Here is an 18,422-nt window from a genome sequence, read left to right on the forward strand (position 1 = left end):
TGTGTGGTCTCTGTCTTCATTACTTTCTTCTCACCTGTCAGGACTCTGCATTGTAAAGAAATTAGCCAGTTGGCAAGACCAAGATGGTTCAGGAAACGAGGAACTTTATAATAGCAATGATCACGCCTACATTTATTGAGTACTTACTACAGCGTCAGACACTGGCTTAAATGCTGTAGCTCATGTCAGATGATTTCATTGTTAGGATCCTGTGGTGTAAGAGGTGTTAGTTCCTCTTCCAGGTGTGGAAGCTGAGGTACAGACACATGAAGTAAGTTGTCCCAGGTTACCCAGCTAGTTACCTGGCTGGCCTCGGGTCCCAGCCCTCGCAGTCGGTGGCTCTAGGTCCCGTAGGCTGGCCCCAGGCTTCATGAGCTAAGCCCTACGCCGTGCAGAGACCCATGTCCCACTTGATGGTTTACACTGTGCAGAGTTCCAGGTGTGTTGGTTTCTGCCTTGGAAACTTATTTATCTTCTAAGGTAGGAGTATATTTATAGGGATCTTCGTTTATTTAATTTTTACTCAAATTGCTCTTGCTCTAAGCCTAGCCTTTTTGAAGGATCTGATGAAAAGCTATAAAAATGTCTTTGCAGATACCCCAACTTAGACTTCGGGTGGAAAAAATCTATTGACAGCAAATCTTTCATCTCAGTTGCTAACTCCTCTTCAGCTGAAAATGAGAATCACTGTAAGCACAGCACAGTTGTCGTCCTTGAAAATGCTGCACGTCAAGGTGCTAATAGAACCTCCTGTCTAGAAAATCACGACCAAATGTCTGTGAACTGCAGAACGTTGTTCGAGTCACCTGGTAAGCTCCAAATTGAAGTTTCAACAGATCTGACAGCAATTAATGGTCTTTCTTACAATAAAAATCTCGCCAATGGCAGTTACGATTTAGCTAACAGAGACTTTTGCCAAGGAAACCATCTGAATTACTACAAGCAGGAAATACCTGTACAACCAACTACCTCATATCCCATTCAGAATTTATACAATTATGAGAACCAGCCCAAGCCCAGCGATGAATGTACTCTACTGAGTAATAAATACCTTGATGGAAATGCTAACAAATCTACCTCAGATGGAAGTCCCACGATGGCCGCCGTGCCTGGTACTACAGAGACTGGTAAGGCGCTCACGGACAGGACGGCTTCTGAGCAGAGCCCTTCTCCCGGGTACTCCTCGAGAACGCTTGGCCCAAACCCTGGACTTATTCTTCAGGCTTTGACCCTTTCAAATGCTAGTGATGGATTTAACCTGGAGCGGCTCGAAATGCTTGGCGACTCCTTCCTAAAGCATGCCATCACCACGTATCTCTTTTGCACTTACCCCGATGCTCACGAGGGCCGCCTTTCCTATATGAGAAGCAAAAAGGTAAGAAAGCGTCCTTTGATTTTGAGCAGTTATGTTATTCAGTGTGCATAAAAGTGGTCTCAAGCATCGGATAAATTTCAGAGGTTGAGGAAAGTGTTACCGCAGGGATTGCCACACCCGACAGGGCAGCTGGAGCCTCCTCTGTACCCCCGTGGGAGTGACACTAAATTTAGCGTGGAATTAAGATTGAGGGAAGAAAAGTAACGGAGATAAATATTTAAATGATGATAAAAGAGATGTCACAAGGCGCCATGCACCGGCTTGACAAGTAACACACAAAACTGCTAAGCGCTCAGAAGGAAGGAATATCACTTGTGATCAGGGGAGGCGTTAACAGAAGAGGTGCGTTTGTAGTGTGTAAACAGGGAACATATGGCAGAGCGTGTCAGGACTCGGTGAATAAACTGTGGAGAAAGTGGGGAAAGATCCGAGAAAAGACTTGAAAAGGCGGGTGGGCTGAAGCTGTATTATGGAGGGTCTTCGGTGCCAGGCTGAAGAGTTGGCACTGTTTTGAATGAGGTGCGTGTTGAGGGTACTTCTTGTGTAAGGGACTATTAATATTAATAAAGCGGTAGTTTTAAATGGTCAGGCTGGAAGCAGAATGCGGCATGAGTTGAAAAGCAAAACCTAACCGCGCTGCGTGATCATTTGGGCCTTTGAAGAAGTCTAAGCTTAAGTGGAAAATGAGACAGATGTAGAGTCTGGCAGCAAGGAAAGCACTGAGGGCAGTGAGATTTCAGAGGCGATGAGATTCTTAGCCGACACCTACGAGTACTTACTCTAGCCAGACACTACCCTCGTCACCTTACATATATTAATTACCTGATTTAATTCTGTATACTTCTATTTATTTTATTTTTTTGTAATTGTGTATACTTTAATCATCCCCATTTTATAGCTGAGGATACTGAGGCAGGAGAGATTACCTTGTTCAAGTTAACATGGCAAGTACGTGGCACGGCCTAGACAGTCTGGCTTTAGAGACCTCGCTCTTGACCACTACGCTGACCTCCCTCTGAAGTTGTCTGTAACACTAGGCACTGCACTGAGTGTTTACACACCTGCTCTTTCCAGTCTTCTCAGCGTGCCCCTCAGCGGTAGATGACATGTCCCCATTTTGCAGTTGAGGAAACTCTTGCCTAGGGAGTTTCATTGGCTCGTGCAGGTCATCCAGCTAGTCTGGGATGGTCGGGAGCGTGACTGAGGCCAGAGCCCATAGCCTCGCCCACTCTTCTCTGCTGCCTCCCGGTAGAGAGGGTGACGCAGAACTAACGACCATAGCGGCTGGGGCTGCTGACGGGGCTGCTGCTGAGGAAGACGGAAGTACAGGAGTAAGAGTTGGGGCTAGAGTTTTTAGACCTCATGGACTAGGAAGTGGAATGTTCAGGTAATTAAGAATTTAGGACTTAGGTGCAGTCTGGGGAAACAGTCTTCGTAAGAGTGACAATTGAGAACAAATGAGATTTCCCAGGGGCGGTTGCAGGAAGAAAGTATCAGAGGCTGAGAGTGCGCACAAAGTAACAGCACACTCTTAGGTAAGAAGGAAATTATTTTCCTTTTTGAAAGTTCATCCATCGTCTGCTCAGAAAGCTCTGACTCTTTACATGCTGCAGAAATCACTGTCGCTCCCGCAGCATGGTGGTGAAGGCCCTTTCAGGGTGCCCCCCGCCCCCAAGGGTCCCGGCCGGGCTGCCGCCCCTGACTGTCCTTCGCGGGACCCGCGCACACACCTGCTGTCGTTCCTTCCCCGCTGCTCGCCCCGTTTCTGCGGGCTGAGCTCTGCCTGCCCCACCTTGTGCCTCACGTGGGCCCTTACTGAGCTCTTCTTCCTTTTCCACCCGGCAGACCATTTCTGCTGACTTTGAATGTGATTTCTGTCCCTTTCACGTCCCTGTCGTACTTTATCCTCTTGTTGGCATCTGTGATGCTGTGTTCCCATGGTGTGGAAAGGGAAGCCAGTGTGTACTTAAGCCATGCAGGCGGCGTGGGAAAGGGCTTCGGCCCAGGGTGAGCGTCATGGGGGGCTCCCGGCCCAGCCTGCGGGCTCCAGGGACCGCTCCTCTGCCTCGCTGCCCGCCAGCACCTCTCCGACGTGGGTGCTTGTTCAGGGGTATTGAGTTACGTGGAAAAAGGGCTCATGAAGTACTTAAATGAAAAGGAACCCAGTTTTTAGAAAATGAAAATGAGATTGAGCGTTCTAAACCTTGGTTTCCAAGTAAAAACGAGATAGAAACATGGCTTTGAGTAAATTAAGGAGGAGATGGAGGCCTTAGGAGAAACAGACTAGAGGGTAGACAGTAAAGCTGTTTTATTGATGACAGTAAACATGGAGCTTTTCTTTATTGCCTTTTGCTCTATTTTAAAATGGTTGAACAAAATATCTTGAAATGCCATCCAAAACTAAGGAATAATATTTGAGAAAGCATTGCAGTCGAAATCATATTTATAGCTTAGGTTCTAGGAACATAAAATTATTTTAGCTCAGTTCAGTGCCAATTTTCACTTTATAGCTAGAGTTTATGGTATTTCCTCCTTTTATTTCATTGAGAATATTGTGACATCTTGGACTTATGTGGAATTGCATTCTTTTCTATTTTGATAGTCCCAATTAACAGTTTGAATTTTATATCATCAGATTACATGAGAATTTAATATTTCCTATCATGAAGAGGTAGAGAAACTATACAGTCTGAATAATTGATGACCAGTTGTGGAATATGAAGAATGTTTAGCTAAAAAATTATGTTAATGCCTTATATGAATTTCAGCAATGACTGTTTATGGATAAGTATCTTATAAATTTTTTCTGCTAAAGGTCAGCAACTGTAATCTGTATCGGCTTGGAAAAAAGAAGGGGCTGCCCAGCCGCATGGTGGTGTCAATATTTGATCCCCCTGTGAATTGGCTTCCTCCTGGTTATGTAGTAAATCAAGACAAAAGTAACACAGAGAAATGGGAAAAAGATGAAATAGTAAGTTTTTGGTAACTGGATGGATTTATTTTTTGGTGAGGGGCAGAGTCTTGTTCTATTAATTTTTTGTTTCTTTTCCCTGGTGTGTTTATAGTAGAGTAGAAATTCAATATATTGAATTAATTCCTTTAAACAGATGTCTTTTCATGAATTTAGAACAGTGTTGTAATTTTGATGGAGAACAATTTCTGTGATCTTCCTTTTCCAAAGGCAAAAGAGTATCTGATGCTGTGACTCAAAAAAAAAAAAGCAAAGCTCTGTAACATTTCACTTTAATATTACATATTACGATTTATTGTAGATCCTTAGCTCTGTTCAGTGAAATGACTTTTCAGTGACCTATGATCTCCAATCTGTATGTGCAGTAATTTCAGTAAAATCTTACTTTTGCAGCTCAGGGCTTTTTCAGGACTATTTCTCCTCTTGTGACCTTAAAAAAAAAATACATAAAGGTAGTTTTCTGGAAATAGTTTAAAATCTTGCCAATGACTTTAAGTCTCCAAACGTTAGCTGCAGCTGCTTCATTTTGTCCTGTCTAGAAGGCCACCAGAGGGCACCTCGGAGGGCCTTGCGAGCCGGAGAGCTGTGGAAGCAGTCTGTCCAGTGTGGTTGGCTGGGAGGCCATCTCGCAGGCAGTTTCATTTTTCAGGCATTTATTTTGCACTAATGATAAACTGGCTCGTTGTTACTTCATTTCCAGGTAGCATGCTCTGTGACTCTGTTTTGATTTTTACTTATTCATTGAGTATATTTTTAACTCGTGCAGTATTCGACTTACTACAGAAATTGAACTTATCTGGAAAAGCATTAAGAGAATATTTTAATGCAAGTTGGGTTAGAAAAATTATATATGTTATTAATTTAGAAATAGAACCTTAGAGGAACATGTGTAAGATTTTGAGAACTTTAGAGGAAATATTGCATTTCTTTGGAAAACATTCCAGTAACACATATCCTGCCTTATAAATCCTGTTTCATAGTATCATTGGTTCTTTAAATTAAAAAAAAAAAAAATTAGCATAGAGGTGATGTTAGCATGTCCTTTTAATTAAAAAAAATTTTTTTATTTGAAGATACAACATGAAGTTGTTTTCCTTAACATTTCAAATGACCTGGCACTTTGGTTCTTAGAATACATTAAATACTGTTTATATTTTCATTTAATAATTTCTGCTTCTTGAAATGGACCATTATATGATATTGGAAAGCATATGCTGGATCCATTCCTGTTCTACCTGCCTCGCTCCTCAGCAGATAGGTTTAAGTGAAAGCTTTGCACACAGACGCCGAAGGTGGGAATAACGCAGGTGGAAGGTGAACTTGAACTGTAAAAGGAGTTTCATGCTGGTGGTTTTGCTTTTTGTTTGTTTGTTTGTGTTTGTTTTTTTTGGGTTTTTTGGGGGGTTTTCTTTGAGAGCTTGAAATGCTCTTGGAAACCATTTAGTGAGGCAGACTCCCACTATTTTGCAGATAAAAAAACCCCAAAACCCAAAGGCATTAATGAACTTTGCCCAAGATTACACAGCTTATTTGTTGATAAAACCCAGCCCTTGTTGTGAGTTTTGCCAGTGTCTGGTTATGATAGCATCTTACTAAAGATATATAAGGATTTTTTAAAATTAAAAATATTATTTAGTCTTTATTTATTTTTTTTTTTAGTTGCAATTTGGCCTTTGTTTCCTAAGGACCAGCTAAGTCAAAAACATCTCACGTTACCTTGGGAAAGTGTAATTTTTATTAGGTAATAGTCCCTAGAGGTGTCCACCGTTTCAGGTTTTTTTTTTTTTTTTGGTTTTCTTCCTTATTCTTGAAAAAAATTTGTAAACTTTTTAATTAAAATATACAGACAGATAGTTGTAGGTATATGGATGGCTTGGCTCATTGCACTTATTTCTTTTCAAACAAATGCACTGTTTGTATCTCTTTTGAGTCTGGCTTAAAATGAGAATATTTGCAGCATTTAAAAAAATGGTTGACAAAGTTTGAAAACCTTTTTATCAGAATACTCTGCAAAGTTGTCACTATTGAAATTGAAGCACACCCTCATTGAAGCACTCCCTCCCGCCTTTCCCCCCCAAGTAGTCTTGTTTATTTATTTATTTTTTTATTGAACAACAGAAATTTGGTATCTTTCTAGCATTGCAAAAAAGTTACATCATTACTGAATCCTGGCCCATTATTAAGGTTGTCATTCACAAATAAGCTTTTGCCAAAGAAATTGGAATTAGCAAAGATCTTCTGACAGAAATTGGATTGTTGTGTTTCATGTTAGTCTAAATTGTCTTCTATTTTTGTCAGTTATGCTATAATCTGTTACCCTGATTACTCTAGCTCACCGAAAGGGAAAAGCATAATTTCTCAAATTCATAGCTTAGTTCACAGTGATCACTTTTAGTTTCCAAGCAAAGTAGTTTAGTTTTACATTGTAGCGAATGAGCTTTGAAGTGGAAATAGGGACCAAAACTTTATTATGAAACCCCACTGTACATTTTTAATGTTGTAAAGAAAATAATTTTATCTGTTTACATATTATTCTCTTATTTAATTGCAAAGATAATGCTTTTTCTACATCTGGAATTTAATTTTATTAATTTGAAAATCTTTTAAAAAACATTTTAAAACTTTGTCAGTCAGCCAACTTGAAGCTCTCTGTGATCAGCATGTGAGAGCTTTCCTTGTGTCTCCTGCTACAGTTAGAATTCTTAGCTGAAGTTTTGCCTTGTGGAGCTTAATTTTAAACTTTATATCCATGTATAAAATCCTTGACTTAAAGCTTCATACTGGATAAAGGTCATTTTATAACTCAGAAAATGAACATTCAAAGAACGTGTTTTACTTTGTTTATATGATTAAATAACTTATTTTATGTTAATTGAAAACAAATGGCCATGATTTGAAAGTTGCCTTTTAGTATTTGTGGTTGTCATTTGAAATTATCCATAACCCTTGCTTTTATTGAGTCTCAAGCCCTTTTAAAAACAGCAGCTATGTCTCCCCTCCTTCCCCATTCTCCCTCTTGCAGACAAAAGACTGCATGTTGGCTAATGGCAAGCTGGACGATGACTTCGAAGAGGAGGAGGAGGGGGGGGGCCTGACGTGGGGGGCTCCGAAGGAGGACGCCGACGACGAGGAGGACTTCCTGGAGTACGACCAGGAGCACATCAAGTTCATAGATAGCATGCTGATGGGATCTGGAGCTTTTGTCAAGAAAATCTCGCTTTCTGCTTTTTCAGCCACTGATTCCGCCTATGAATGGAAAATGCCCAAAAAATCCTCCTTAGGTAGTATACCATTTTCATCAGATTTTGAGGATTTTGACTATAGCTCTTGGGATGCAATGTGCTATCTGGATCCTAGCAAAGCTGTTGAAGAGGATGACTTTGTGGTGGGGTTCTGGAATCCATCAGAAGAAAACTGTGGTGTTGACACAGGGAAACAGTCCATTTCTTACGACCTGCACACCGAGCAGTGCATTGCTGACAAAAGCATAGCCGACTGTGTGGAAGCCCTGCTGGGCTGCTATTTAACCAGCTGTGGCGAGAGGGCTGCTCAGCTTTTCCTCTGTTCGCTGGGGCTGAAGGTGCTCCCGGTAATTAAGAGGACTGATCGGGAAAAGGCCATGTGCCCGACCAGGGAGAATTTCACCAGCCAACAAAAGAACCTTTCAGGGAGCCGCGCTGCCGCCTCTGGAGCTGGCCCCCGCTCCTCCGTGTTGAAAGACGTGGAGTATGGGTGTTTGGAGATCCCACCGAGGTGCATGTTTGATCACCCAGATGCAGATAGGACACTGAGTCACCTTATCTCGGGGTTTGAAAATTTCGAAAAGAAAATCAACTACAGATTCAAGAATAAGGCTTACCTACTACAGGCGTTTACACACGCCTCCTACCACTACAACACTATCACTGGTAAGGAGCCCCAGACCAGAGCTCACTGCTCTGAAAATGAGACCTTGTGTTAATGGAGTTGTTCTGTAGAATAATGTAAAAAGAATAATCTATGCATGTACATTAGAGTTCAGTGTGCACGGTGGGGGGAGGAAGCACAAGAAAGTGAAAGAAGCCTTTCTTTTTGGGAGCATGTACTGTTCCTTACCTTTGACAGCTGGGAGCAGAGCTCTCTTAGCTCCTCGTGTCTCTGTCATTGATATGCAGCATAATTAGACAGGTTCGGGCCTTAGTATTTCGGTGTGTTTTTGCCATTTTATGCTCCGCGCCCCCCCCTTGTCCTTCTGATGCCCGGTCACTGCTGCTTTTGGTTCTTGAATAATTTATTCGTATATTCTGGATGTCTTTCCATATCTTTTTATTGTTCTTCCTGAACAAAAAGTCCCCTCCCTTTAAGGTCTTTTAAAATCTAAAGATGAACCGATTAAAAGAAACTCTTTCACAGGAAGGTTTCATTGCTCTGACTCTGCTGTCACCTTCTGCTTTGCGCTGTGCTCCGTGTTTTTTTTCCTCCTTTATTTAATAGGCTCCCAATCCATTCGATTTTAGAAGGGAGAATAGGCGCCTAAAACCAAGATCGGCTTCAGGTTTCGAAACAGCTAAAGTCTGTATTTTTTCTCTGTGTCAGAGTAATAAGCGCTTGAATTCAGAAAAACCAAAGCCGAGTATAAAGTTTGTATAAGAAAAACAGTGTAGGTTAAGATGATCAGAAAAATGTAAAACCAAAAGTGAAAAATTATCTGACTCTGGACTAGAAAGGCTGGTGAAACTAAAACCTGTTTTTCTTTGTGGAGAAGAAACGAGGCCTCCTTTTCTACCATGCTGTACTGGCAGGAGCCCTGGGTTCTAGTCTGCCTCGGGCCCTGCTTTTGAGCTCATCGGCTGTGCGGGGGCAGCTCACTATCTCTGTTCCCGCCTCAGTTTCCACAGTTGAACGGCTTCTTTTTTTTTTTTAATTTTTATTGCTTTACGATGCTGTATTACTTTCTACTGTACAGCAAAATGAATCAGCTATACACACACACACACACACACACACACACACACACACACACACACACACACACACACACACACACAAATGTGTGTATCTCCCCTCTCTTTTGGACTTCCTTCCCGTTTAGGTCGCCACAGTGCATTGAGTAGAGTTCCCTGTGCTATGCAGTGTGTTCTCACTAGTTATCTATGTTTATAGCAGTATCAATAGTGTATATGTGTCAGTCCCAATCTCCCAGTTCATCTCACCTGAACAGCTTCTTTTTAATCACTGCGAGATGATAGAGGTGTTGATCAGTGTCGATAACTTCTCACATTTTGACATCGATCATTTTTGCTTAAGGTCTTTGCTCGCCTCCACGACTCTCGTTTCTCAGCCTCTTGGTTTGTGTGAAATTCAACATTTTTCATTCAAGTTGAGAAGAAAACTGTCTTGTACTAACTGTCATCTTGTGTAGCAAATGTAACCCAGGAGTGGCGAGGCATGGTATCACTCCCACACTTTCCAGAGTGTGAGTGGACAGTGTGCAGGGGTGACAGCAGAGTGTGGGGCAGGACTATGTGCAGGGTCTGGCGTTCGTTGCTAGGTGACGATGTGTGATGGAGCCTTTAGAAAGGTGCCCCAGCACCTGCCTGGCCAGCACAGTGCCGAAGGAAAAGGGTTGAGTGATGATGATGGCACTTGGGAAATGCTTTTTTCTTAATGAGCATTAGTCTTTTGGCCACTTAAAAATTTTATGACCCCAATTTCTATGTAAGAAATATGCTTAATTTGTCATTAGAATTTAATTTCCAGAGGCTTCCGTATGATGTCAAATAATCTTGTCACTGAAGAATATATATGAAAACGAATCCCAATAAAAGTCTTTTCAGTGTGTCTGGGGGATCAGTCCTTTATCTGAGTTATTATTTGAAAATTGTGGAAACGTTTTTGCCGGAGCTCAGGGCTTCACTTTGGATCTTCCCTCAGATTGTTACCAGCGCTTAGAATTCCTGGGAGATGCAATTTTGGACTACCTCATAACCAAGCACCTTTATGAAGACCCACGGCAGCACTCCCCAGGGGTCCTGACTGACCTGCGCTCGGCTCTGGTCAACAACACCATCTTTGCATCATTGGCTGTGAAGTATGACTACCACAAGTACTTTAAAGCAGTTTCTCCTGAGCTCTTCCACGTCATCGATGATTTTGTGCAGTTTCAGCTCGAGAAGAATGAAATGCAAGGGATGGATTCTGAGGTTAGTGCCATTTTAAGATATGTTGAAGTCAGTGTTTAAAATAAGCCTTCCGACTAGGGTTCTCGACAGAGCTGTCTAGAGAGCCAGCCGAAGGCCAGGGTTGTGGTCCCCAGCACGCTCTGCGTTTTCCAGGGAGAAGTGAATGGGTCTCAGTCTTCAGGGGGAGGCCTTTTCAACTTGACCACTCATACTGTGGTCGTTCTGGCGAGGAGAGGGAGCCAGGGGGCTTTCAGCTGCTTCACCACCCCCAGTCCTTGATTCGGGCTCCAGGCATTTAGGCACGCCAGAGAGGTGCAGCCCTCCCCCTGCCCCCAGAGAAGCTTTAACCTCAGTGAGAGCTCGGCGTGGCTGGTTCTGTCTTTCTTTCTGTTTAAAATAGGTCAGGAGTATTTGCTAATATCTCAGGTAAGCATCACAAATGTATGTTCTGCTTCTACTTGAAATGGGAAAATCTCATTTAAAAACCAAACTTCTAAATTTTTAGGGACTGGAATTTGAGAGGTTTCTGCTATAAGTTCAGCCAAAGGTTCTTTGGTGATGGAGCTAATTCTAATGTGTTTGTGAACTATTTTGAAATTTTGTAGGAAAGGATTTTGCTGAGATCTTTCCAATCTCCTCTAATCCTTCGCTAACATCCATCCACATACCTGGGTACCCAGGAGAGCACTTGCATTTCTTCTTCTCCTCATTCTGATTCCTTTGTTCTTCTTTCTGTAGATTTCTTATAAGTCATGGAATTCATTCATAACTCCGGTAGCCATTTTAATTACTCTTTCTTTAATCTGTACCTTCCTGTTTTTTAATCGCACAAACCGTCGTTAGGGAGCAGTGCATTTCCTCGGCCTCCTGTGAGAGAGATGAAGAGCCTGGGTTTTGAGGTGTAGCCACGGGGCAGAAGGGTCAAGCGTGTTGAACGGGGTGGAGGATGTGCTGAAGGGGAATCAGTAGGCAGTGCCCTTCCTCTCCCCTTTCACCCTTGCACACTCTTCCAAGATTAATGGTCTGAGTTGGAGCACAGCTAGCGGTGAGACCAGGAATTAGAACCATCTCAGATATATTCAATATTATTTCTAGTCTCATTCTGTAGAAATATTTAAGCTTAGAAGTTGAGGAATTAGCTAAACCCAAAGTTCTCTTTTGATGACAGTTGGACATACTGGCTTTGTTAGTTTTTGTTCATTCTTTTCCTTCCCTTCATTTATATAAACATATGTATAGAAGTTACAAAAACTGATTGGGAATGTCATGGTCTGGCTTCTCTAACTTACTGTTTGATCTTGAGAAAGTCTCTCCACCTCTCTGGGCCCCAGTTTCCTCATTTGTAAAAGGAGAGAATTAAACTTGATAAGTTTAAAAATTCCCATCTACAACAGTAAGTATCTTATTTTTTCCAGTAGTCAGCATCTATTATATAGAACTTTGTGTGGCTAAACCATCCATTTAGAAATTACTATCCCCTCTTCTTTTTATTTCTCTTTCACAAGTAATGTGTGTGTATTTTAGAAAATACAAATAACCGAAATTAACATTTTCTGATGTCTTATTCCTAATGTACATAGACATAAAGTTATGTACGATATAAAATGAAATTATAGCATGCATAGTGTACCATACCCTATTCTTTTCACTTAATATATTGTGGATGACTTTCCCCGATCATTAATAATTGGGATTACAACTTTCAGTAGCTGCACGCTAGTGAGTATATGGCTATAATGTAATGTGTTTAAACAATCCTTTGCGACTGGGTGGTTAAGGTATTTTTTGTTAGGGTTTGTAATAAACGTGGATGCGGTAAATATACTTAAATATCCAGTTACCTCCTTAAGATGAATTCCTAGAGACGGAATTGCCACATCAAAGAATTATGAACTTTTAAAAGGCGTTTGATACGTATGTGAGTTATTATTCTATTAATCTGAATACCTACTGTGTGTCAGGTTCCCTGTCATAGTGAACATTTATTAAGTGGTTTAATAAAAGGGGAGCTTGGAGGAAAATATCTTCCAAATAGAATTTCCCTGTCAAAGAAGTGGCAGTTTCCACTCCCCAAGGCAGCGTACACCCTTGCTTGCGCTGCACCGATGAGTCTTCTGCCTGCCCCTTGCCAAGCCGCCAGGGGCTAGACCTGTTTCCGTGTGCAGTTCTGTGATTATGAGTGAAATATGAAAATTTTTTCCATCAATTTATTGCCTATTTCCAGTTTGTGTTAGGATTGTTTTTGTTTTTATTTGGAAGTAATCTTTTTTCCTTTGTTGACTATAGAATACTAACTAGGGAAGGGCTTTTTTTCTTTTTCTTTTTTTTTTTTAAGGTAAGGTAACGTTTGTGAAGAACCTATTAACGGTGTAATTGGCATGTCATAAATGTTTGATGTTGTTACCCTTGTTAAAGATGTAGTAAGAGTCATATCCAAGAAAAGAAACACATCTCTGTAGACTGCCTTTCAAAGCGGCCTTTTTGCTTACGAGTCACTTTTCTCCCTATAATAGCTTAGGAGATCTGAGGAGGATGAAGAGAAGGAAGAGGATATTGAAGTTCCAAAGGCCATGGGGGATATTTTCGAGTCGCTTGCTGGTGCCATTTACATGGATAGCGGGATGTCGCTGGAGATGGTTTGGCAGGTGTACTATCCTATGATGCGGCCGCTGATAGGTACAGTTGGCTCCCCTTCGAGAGAGGCAGAATCACAATTAAAAACAACTTCAAGGGTACTAATCACATTATTCTTTCATTTTGATTACAGAAAAATTTTCTGCAAATGTGCCCCGTTCCCCTGTGCGAGAATTGCTTGAAATGGAACCAGAAACCGCCAAATTTAGGTAAGCAAAAATATGCGTGCAAACAGTTAAATGACTGAAAAACAAGGGGGAAGAGTTCTCGAAGATGCCATATGCTAATGATTTTGAAAAATATTTACCCTGGGACATGCCCTTGTGCAGTTGCTGTTTGTAGCCCGATTGACTTCTTTTTGTTTTGTAAAGTAACGCTGAGTGAGAGAAAGAGCTGCAGCCCTGTCTGTCGGTGGTATGTAGCAGTCATAACGCATGTTTCCTTCGTGTGGTGTCAGCTTGTATCGGGGACTCTCAGCCTGAGAGTACATACTTGGTGCTGACTGACTATAATAATAAATACTTCTGACTTCTAATTCAAGCTGTTTGGCTTTGTTACAGCCCGGCTGAGAGAACTTACGATGGCAAGGTCAGAGTCACCGTGGAAGTAGTAGGAAAGGGGAAATTCAAAGGTGTTGGCCGAAGTTACAGGATTGCCAAATCCGCAGCGGCAAGAAGAGCCCTACGAAGCCTCAAAGCTAATCAACCTCAGGTTCCCAACAGCTGAAACCCCTTTTTAAAATTAAAAAAAAAAAAAAAGCAAAAAAAAGCAGAATTAAGGTGGAAAATATTTAAGTTGAAAAGGATGATTTAAAACTGATAGTGAGTGGAACGAATTGAAGGCAGAATTTAAAGTTTGTTTGATAACAAGATAGGTTACAGAATAAAACATTTAACACATGTATAAAAATTTTGGAACTAACTGTAGTTTTAGTTTTTTGCGCAAACACAATCTTGTCTTCTTTCCTCACTTCTGCTTTGTTTAAATCACAAGAGTGCTTTACTGATGACATTTAGCAAGTGTTCAAAGAAATTATTGAGAGTTTTTGTTTTGTTTTGTTTCGTTTTAGTTTAATTCTGTCAGCTTTGCTTAGAGTTCGGAGGCCAAGGAGCTTAAACCTGGAATAGCCCCCAGGGTTCTGTTGAGAGCTCTTGACACCCGACGGTGTGTGTGGCAGTGCCAGTCCCGCGTAGTTGATAAGCTGAGTAGAGCGATGCAGTTCGCGAGAGAAGTGTGCCAGTGTTGTCTTTCCTTTCCACGTTATAGCGTGTAAGATGATGTTTCCTGGTCGCTGTTGCACTTAATAGTAAGGGACAGATTTTTAATTAACATTGGCTGGCATGTTGGCAAATCACATTTTAGTTTTCTCATGCCATGTTGTCTTGCATAAAAGAGGTTCTTGCCTTAAGAGTAAAACCCTCATGGATATTCTTTTCATTTCTGATCTTTTTGGAACAAACTGTTTTACATTCCCTTTGTTGTGTTATTATGCATTAGACCTTGAGACAGCGTGATACTTACAACTCACTAGTATAGTTGTAACCTAACTTATGACGGGATTATATGAGAATTTCTGTCATATGTGTACTGAAGACATTTTCAAAACCAGAATAGGTAGTCTATGGAGTCTTTAAAATACCATCATAAAAATAATCGTTGGCTAAATACCCAATTTTACTGAAAACCTCCTGCTAGGTAGTTCCGCTGATGGAAATTGTTTGTGGCAAATAATTTTGCCCTGTAGGCTGTTGCTCTAACAAAATAAACTTTAGACATATCACACCTAAAATATGCTGCAGATTTTATAATGGATTGGTTACTTATTTAAAGAAGCAAAACAGAGCACCTTACCCTTAGTCTTCTCACATACATTTCTTACTGTACTTTGCAGAGTGTTGCATGCGCACTTCACCTACCAAAGCCGTGCTGTCAGTGCCACGGAAGCTTAACGTTTGCGATAAACTGCCGTAGTTTTGATACATCTGCGATTTAGGCCATTAATTTAGACAGACTAGCTCATTGTTTCCATCTTTGGAAAAGGAAGAAAAAAGGCATTTTTAGGCATTTGCCTAAGTTTCTTTAATTAGACTTGTAGGCACTCTTCATTTAAATACCTCAGTTCTTTTGCATGCATTTTTTCCCCTGTTTGGTGCTATGTTTATGTATTATGCTTGAAATTTTAATTTTTTTTTTTTTGCACTGTAACTATAATACCTCTTAATTTACCTTTTTAAAAGCTGTGGGTCAGTCTTGCACTCCCACCAACATACCAGTAGAGTTTTGCTGCAATTTGCCCCATTAATTATGCTTGAAATTCAAGAAGCTGAGCAGAGGTGTCTAAATAATTTCCAGCACATCATTGTGAACGTGATGCCTCATGCAATGCTGCATTTATGTTTTAAATTGCAGTTGAATACTGTACTTCTTGCTTTATCTGCACCACCTACCCCCGGAGAAACACCTCTGTGCGTGTGCACACAGAAAACTGTCAGCTCTGCTTTCTAAGGAGACCTGAGTGAAGGGGACGTTAAGCTTCTCCAGTGTGATTTGTTGTCTCCAATCTTAAACTTCAGTTGAGATCTAAATTATTAAATGAGCTTTAGAGCAAATCAGTTTGGGTGGACATGTTTTTAAAATATTTAATTCTGATTTGGAACCTTAGATTTCTATTTGTTTTTTTTTAAGAAACCTCCATGTAAGATCTCCTGGCAATTTAAAACCAAGCAATTGTTGGATTATGTAACTGTAAATGTATACAATTAACAAGTAAGGCTGGATGTGAATTTCACTTTTGAGGGTGATTCGTGATAAAGTTGTATCACAAATCTCTTGATAATTTATAAACTACCTGATGCCAGGAGCTTAGGGCCTTGCATTGTGTCTAATGCACTAATCCCAGTGTTAAGGGATTCACTGGCCTCCTGGCACCAAAATCAGATTGTTTCACAGTTACAATGCCCGTGGGGAGAAAAATGCCTCAATATATTTTGTAACCTTAAGACGAGTATTTTTTGTTAATACTAAAAAGTTCAGACTTGGATGAGATTAGGTCACACAGTCTCAGGGGTTCAAATTTCCTGCTACCATTCAAAATGTTTTTATCAACAGCAAACTTCAGCTATTGCTTTTTTTATTTTTTTGGTTGGAGGACAATAGCTGATTTTAATTGTGACTCACGCTTTGAAGCAATCTGTGATCCCCTGGTTACTAAGTTAAAAAATAAAAACTATGAGTTAGACGTATGGAATGGTTATGAACGCTTTTGTGCTGCTGATTTTTAATGCTGTAAACTTTCCCCTAGTTTCGTTTATTGAAATGTTTCCCATCCATTAATTAAGGAAAAGAAAATCACTCTTGTTGCTCCACTTTACCACCTTGTCTGTCATCCTTTTGTTCCTGTGATTGCCATGTGAGACTGAGTGTGATTTGGAAACCCCCCTGGTGTGGCTGTGCGGCCAGCACATGCGGGAAGGACTGGGCAGGCGCGTTTTGAAAAGCAACTGCAGAAATTCCTTACGATGATTGTGTGGAGGTTAGTTGGCATGAACCTTCATTGTAAATGTTTTTTGATTTTTTTTTTTTTTTTTATAATACACTTTCAGCAGTCCTGACTATGCTGCGTTTTGTAATAGCTTTTTTCCCCTCTGTTCTGTTCATGTAGCACAGATAAGCATTGCACTTGGTACCATGCTTTACCTCATTTCAAGGAAAATATGCTTAACTGAGAGGAAAAAATGTGGTTTGGCCTCGCTGCTGTTTTGATTTACCGAATTTGAAAAAGATAATTATAATGCCTGCAATGTGTCATATACTTGCTCAACTTAAATAGGTCATTTTTGTCTGTGGCATTTTTACTGTTTGTGAAAGTATGACGAAGATTTGTTAACTGAACTCTTAATTATGTTTTAAAGATGTTTGTTACTTTTTTTTTCTTTTCTCTTTTACATTATGTGAAGTGATTAAATTTAGAATGACCTCTAACACTCCTGTAATTACCTTTTGAAATACTAATATTTTTCCTCTCTTAATAATAGCTTGCCCTCAGAAAGATTCAAATTGCCCTGCCTGAATAGTAAGAGACTGGAGGCTACTTTGGTTCTGTTGGTTCAGTTCATAAATACAATTATTCACCCAGCAGTCGACTCTTTTAGTCATTACCTGACATCAGCCTGTGTAACTGCAGAGTGCAGAGACTAATCGAGACCCAGACCTACCACAGTTCAGTCTTAAGGCCCAGTTGATTTAAAACTTTCTGTCTTCCTCTGTTAGGGTGTCTGATCCTTTTACACAAAATTTAAGCCACCAAACGGAGACCTTGATGTCTTCATTTCGACTGCATCTGAAGTTTTTAGTGCCCCGAACCAGTTTGTGTTAGCTGCGGAATTGAAACTCATGTCTTGTTTATTACCTATATGGTTATTTTAATTACATTTAAATAGGTATATTTTTTCAACCACTGATTACTTTTCAGGAACTTAATTATTTCCAAATAAATTTCTTTATTTTATATTATACATGAGAAGTTTTTAAGATATGTTTAAGACCAAGAATATTGAAATGATTTTAAAAGTTGTTGGATTCGCCAGTAGCAATATCTAGGGAATTTGCATTGAGACTATTGTATTTTCCACTAGCAGTGAAAATGATCTTTTGAAGCTAACTTGTAAATATATTTTAATCGTTAATTGTTTTTTTTCTCTAGTCCATTTTTATTTGGACATCACCCACAATTTAAATTTTATAGATGCACTCAGAATTCACTGCAGCAGCAGGTTACATAGCAAAAATGCAAAGGTGAACAGGAAGTGAAATTTCTGGCTTTTCTGCTGTAAATAGAGTGAAGGAAAATGACTAAAATCAAGTAAAACTAACACATATATAATTTGATTGACAAAACAGTATTTACCATCACATGCTGCAGCTGTTTTTAAGGAACATGATGTCATTCATTCGTACAGTAATCATGCTGCAGAAGTTCGCAGTCTGCACCTTATGGGTCACAATTACCTTTAGTCGTTTTTTTTTTTGTAATAATTGTAGCCAAGTAAATCTCCAATAAAGTTATGGTCAGTTCACGTTGTGTCCTTTTGTCTTTTTCTTTTCTTGTTTTGATTCAGGTCAAGTTTAAATAGTTGTAGCAGAAATGTCTTTAAAGTGTTTTAATTCCATGGTCATCTGAAAACGCATACTTTAATATGATAAAACGTTGTTTACCAAGTTGTGCTTCCCATCTACTGGTGGAGTTATCTACTAACAATTGCCTTGTTCTTTTTCTGATTTA

General features: G+C 40.2%; 1 protein-coding gene across 1 annotated transcript in view; it reads left to right on the forward strand.

Moving 5' to 3' along the window:
- Positions 1–13,909, forward strand: part of DICER1 (dicer 1, ribonuclease III) — a 43,357-nt gene extending 29,448 nt beyond the window's left edge. The window contains 7 exon segments of the mRNA XM_060003972.1: positions 595–1,375; positions 4,191–4,346; positions 7,369–8,254; positions 10,260–10,528; positions 13,021–13,183; positions 13,275–13,350; positions 13,702–13,909. Of these exon segments, the coding sequence (XP_059859955.1) occupies positions 595–1,375; positions 4,191–4,346; positions 7,369–8,254; positions 10,260–10,528; positions 13,021–13,183; positions 13,275–13,350; positions 13,702–13,867 (2,497 nt within the window). The 3' untranslated portion in view covers positions 13,868–13,909.
- The last annotated feature ends 4,513 nt before the right edge of the window (positions 13,910–18,422 follow it).

The sequence above is a fragment of the Delphinus delphis genome, chromosome 2, assembly GCF_949987515.2.
Source record: "Delphinus delphis chromosome 2, mDelDel1.2, whole genome shotgun sequence".
Classification (NCBI taxonomy): domain Eukaryota; kingdom Metazoa; phylum Chordata; class Mammalia; order Artiodactyla; family Delphinidae; genus Delphinus; species Delphinus delphis.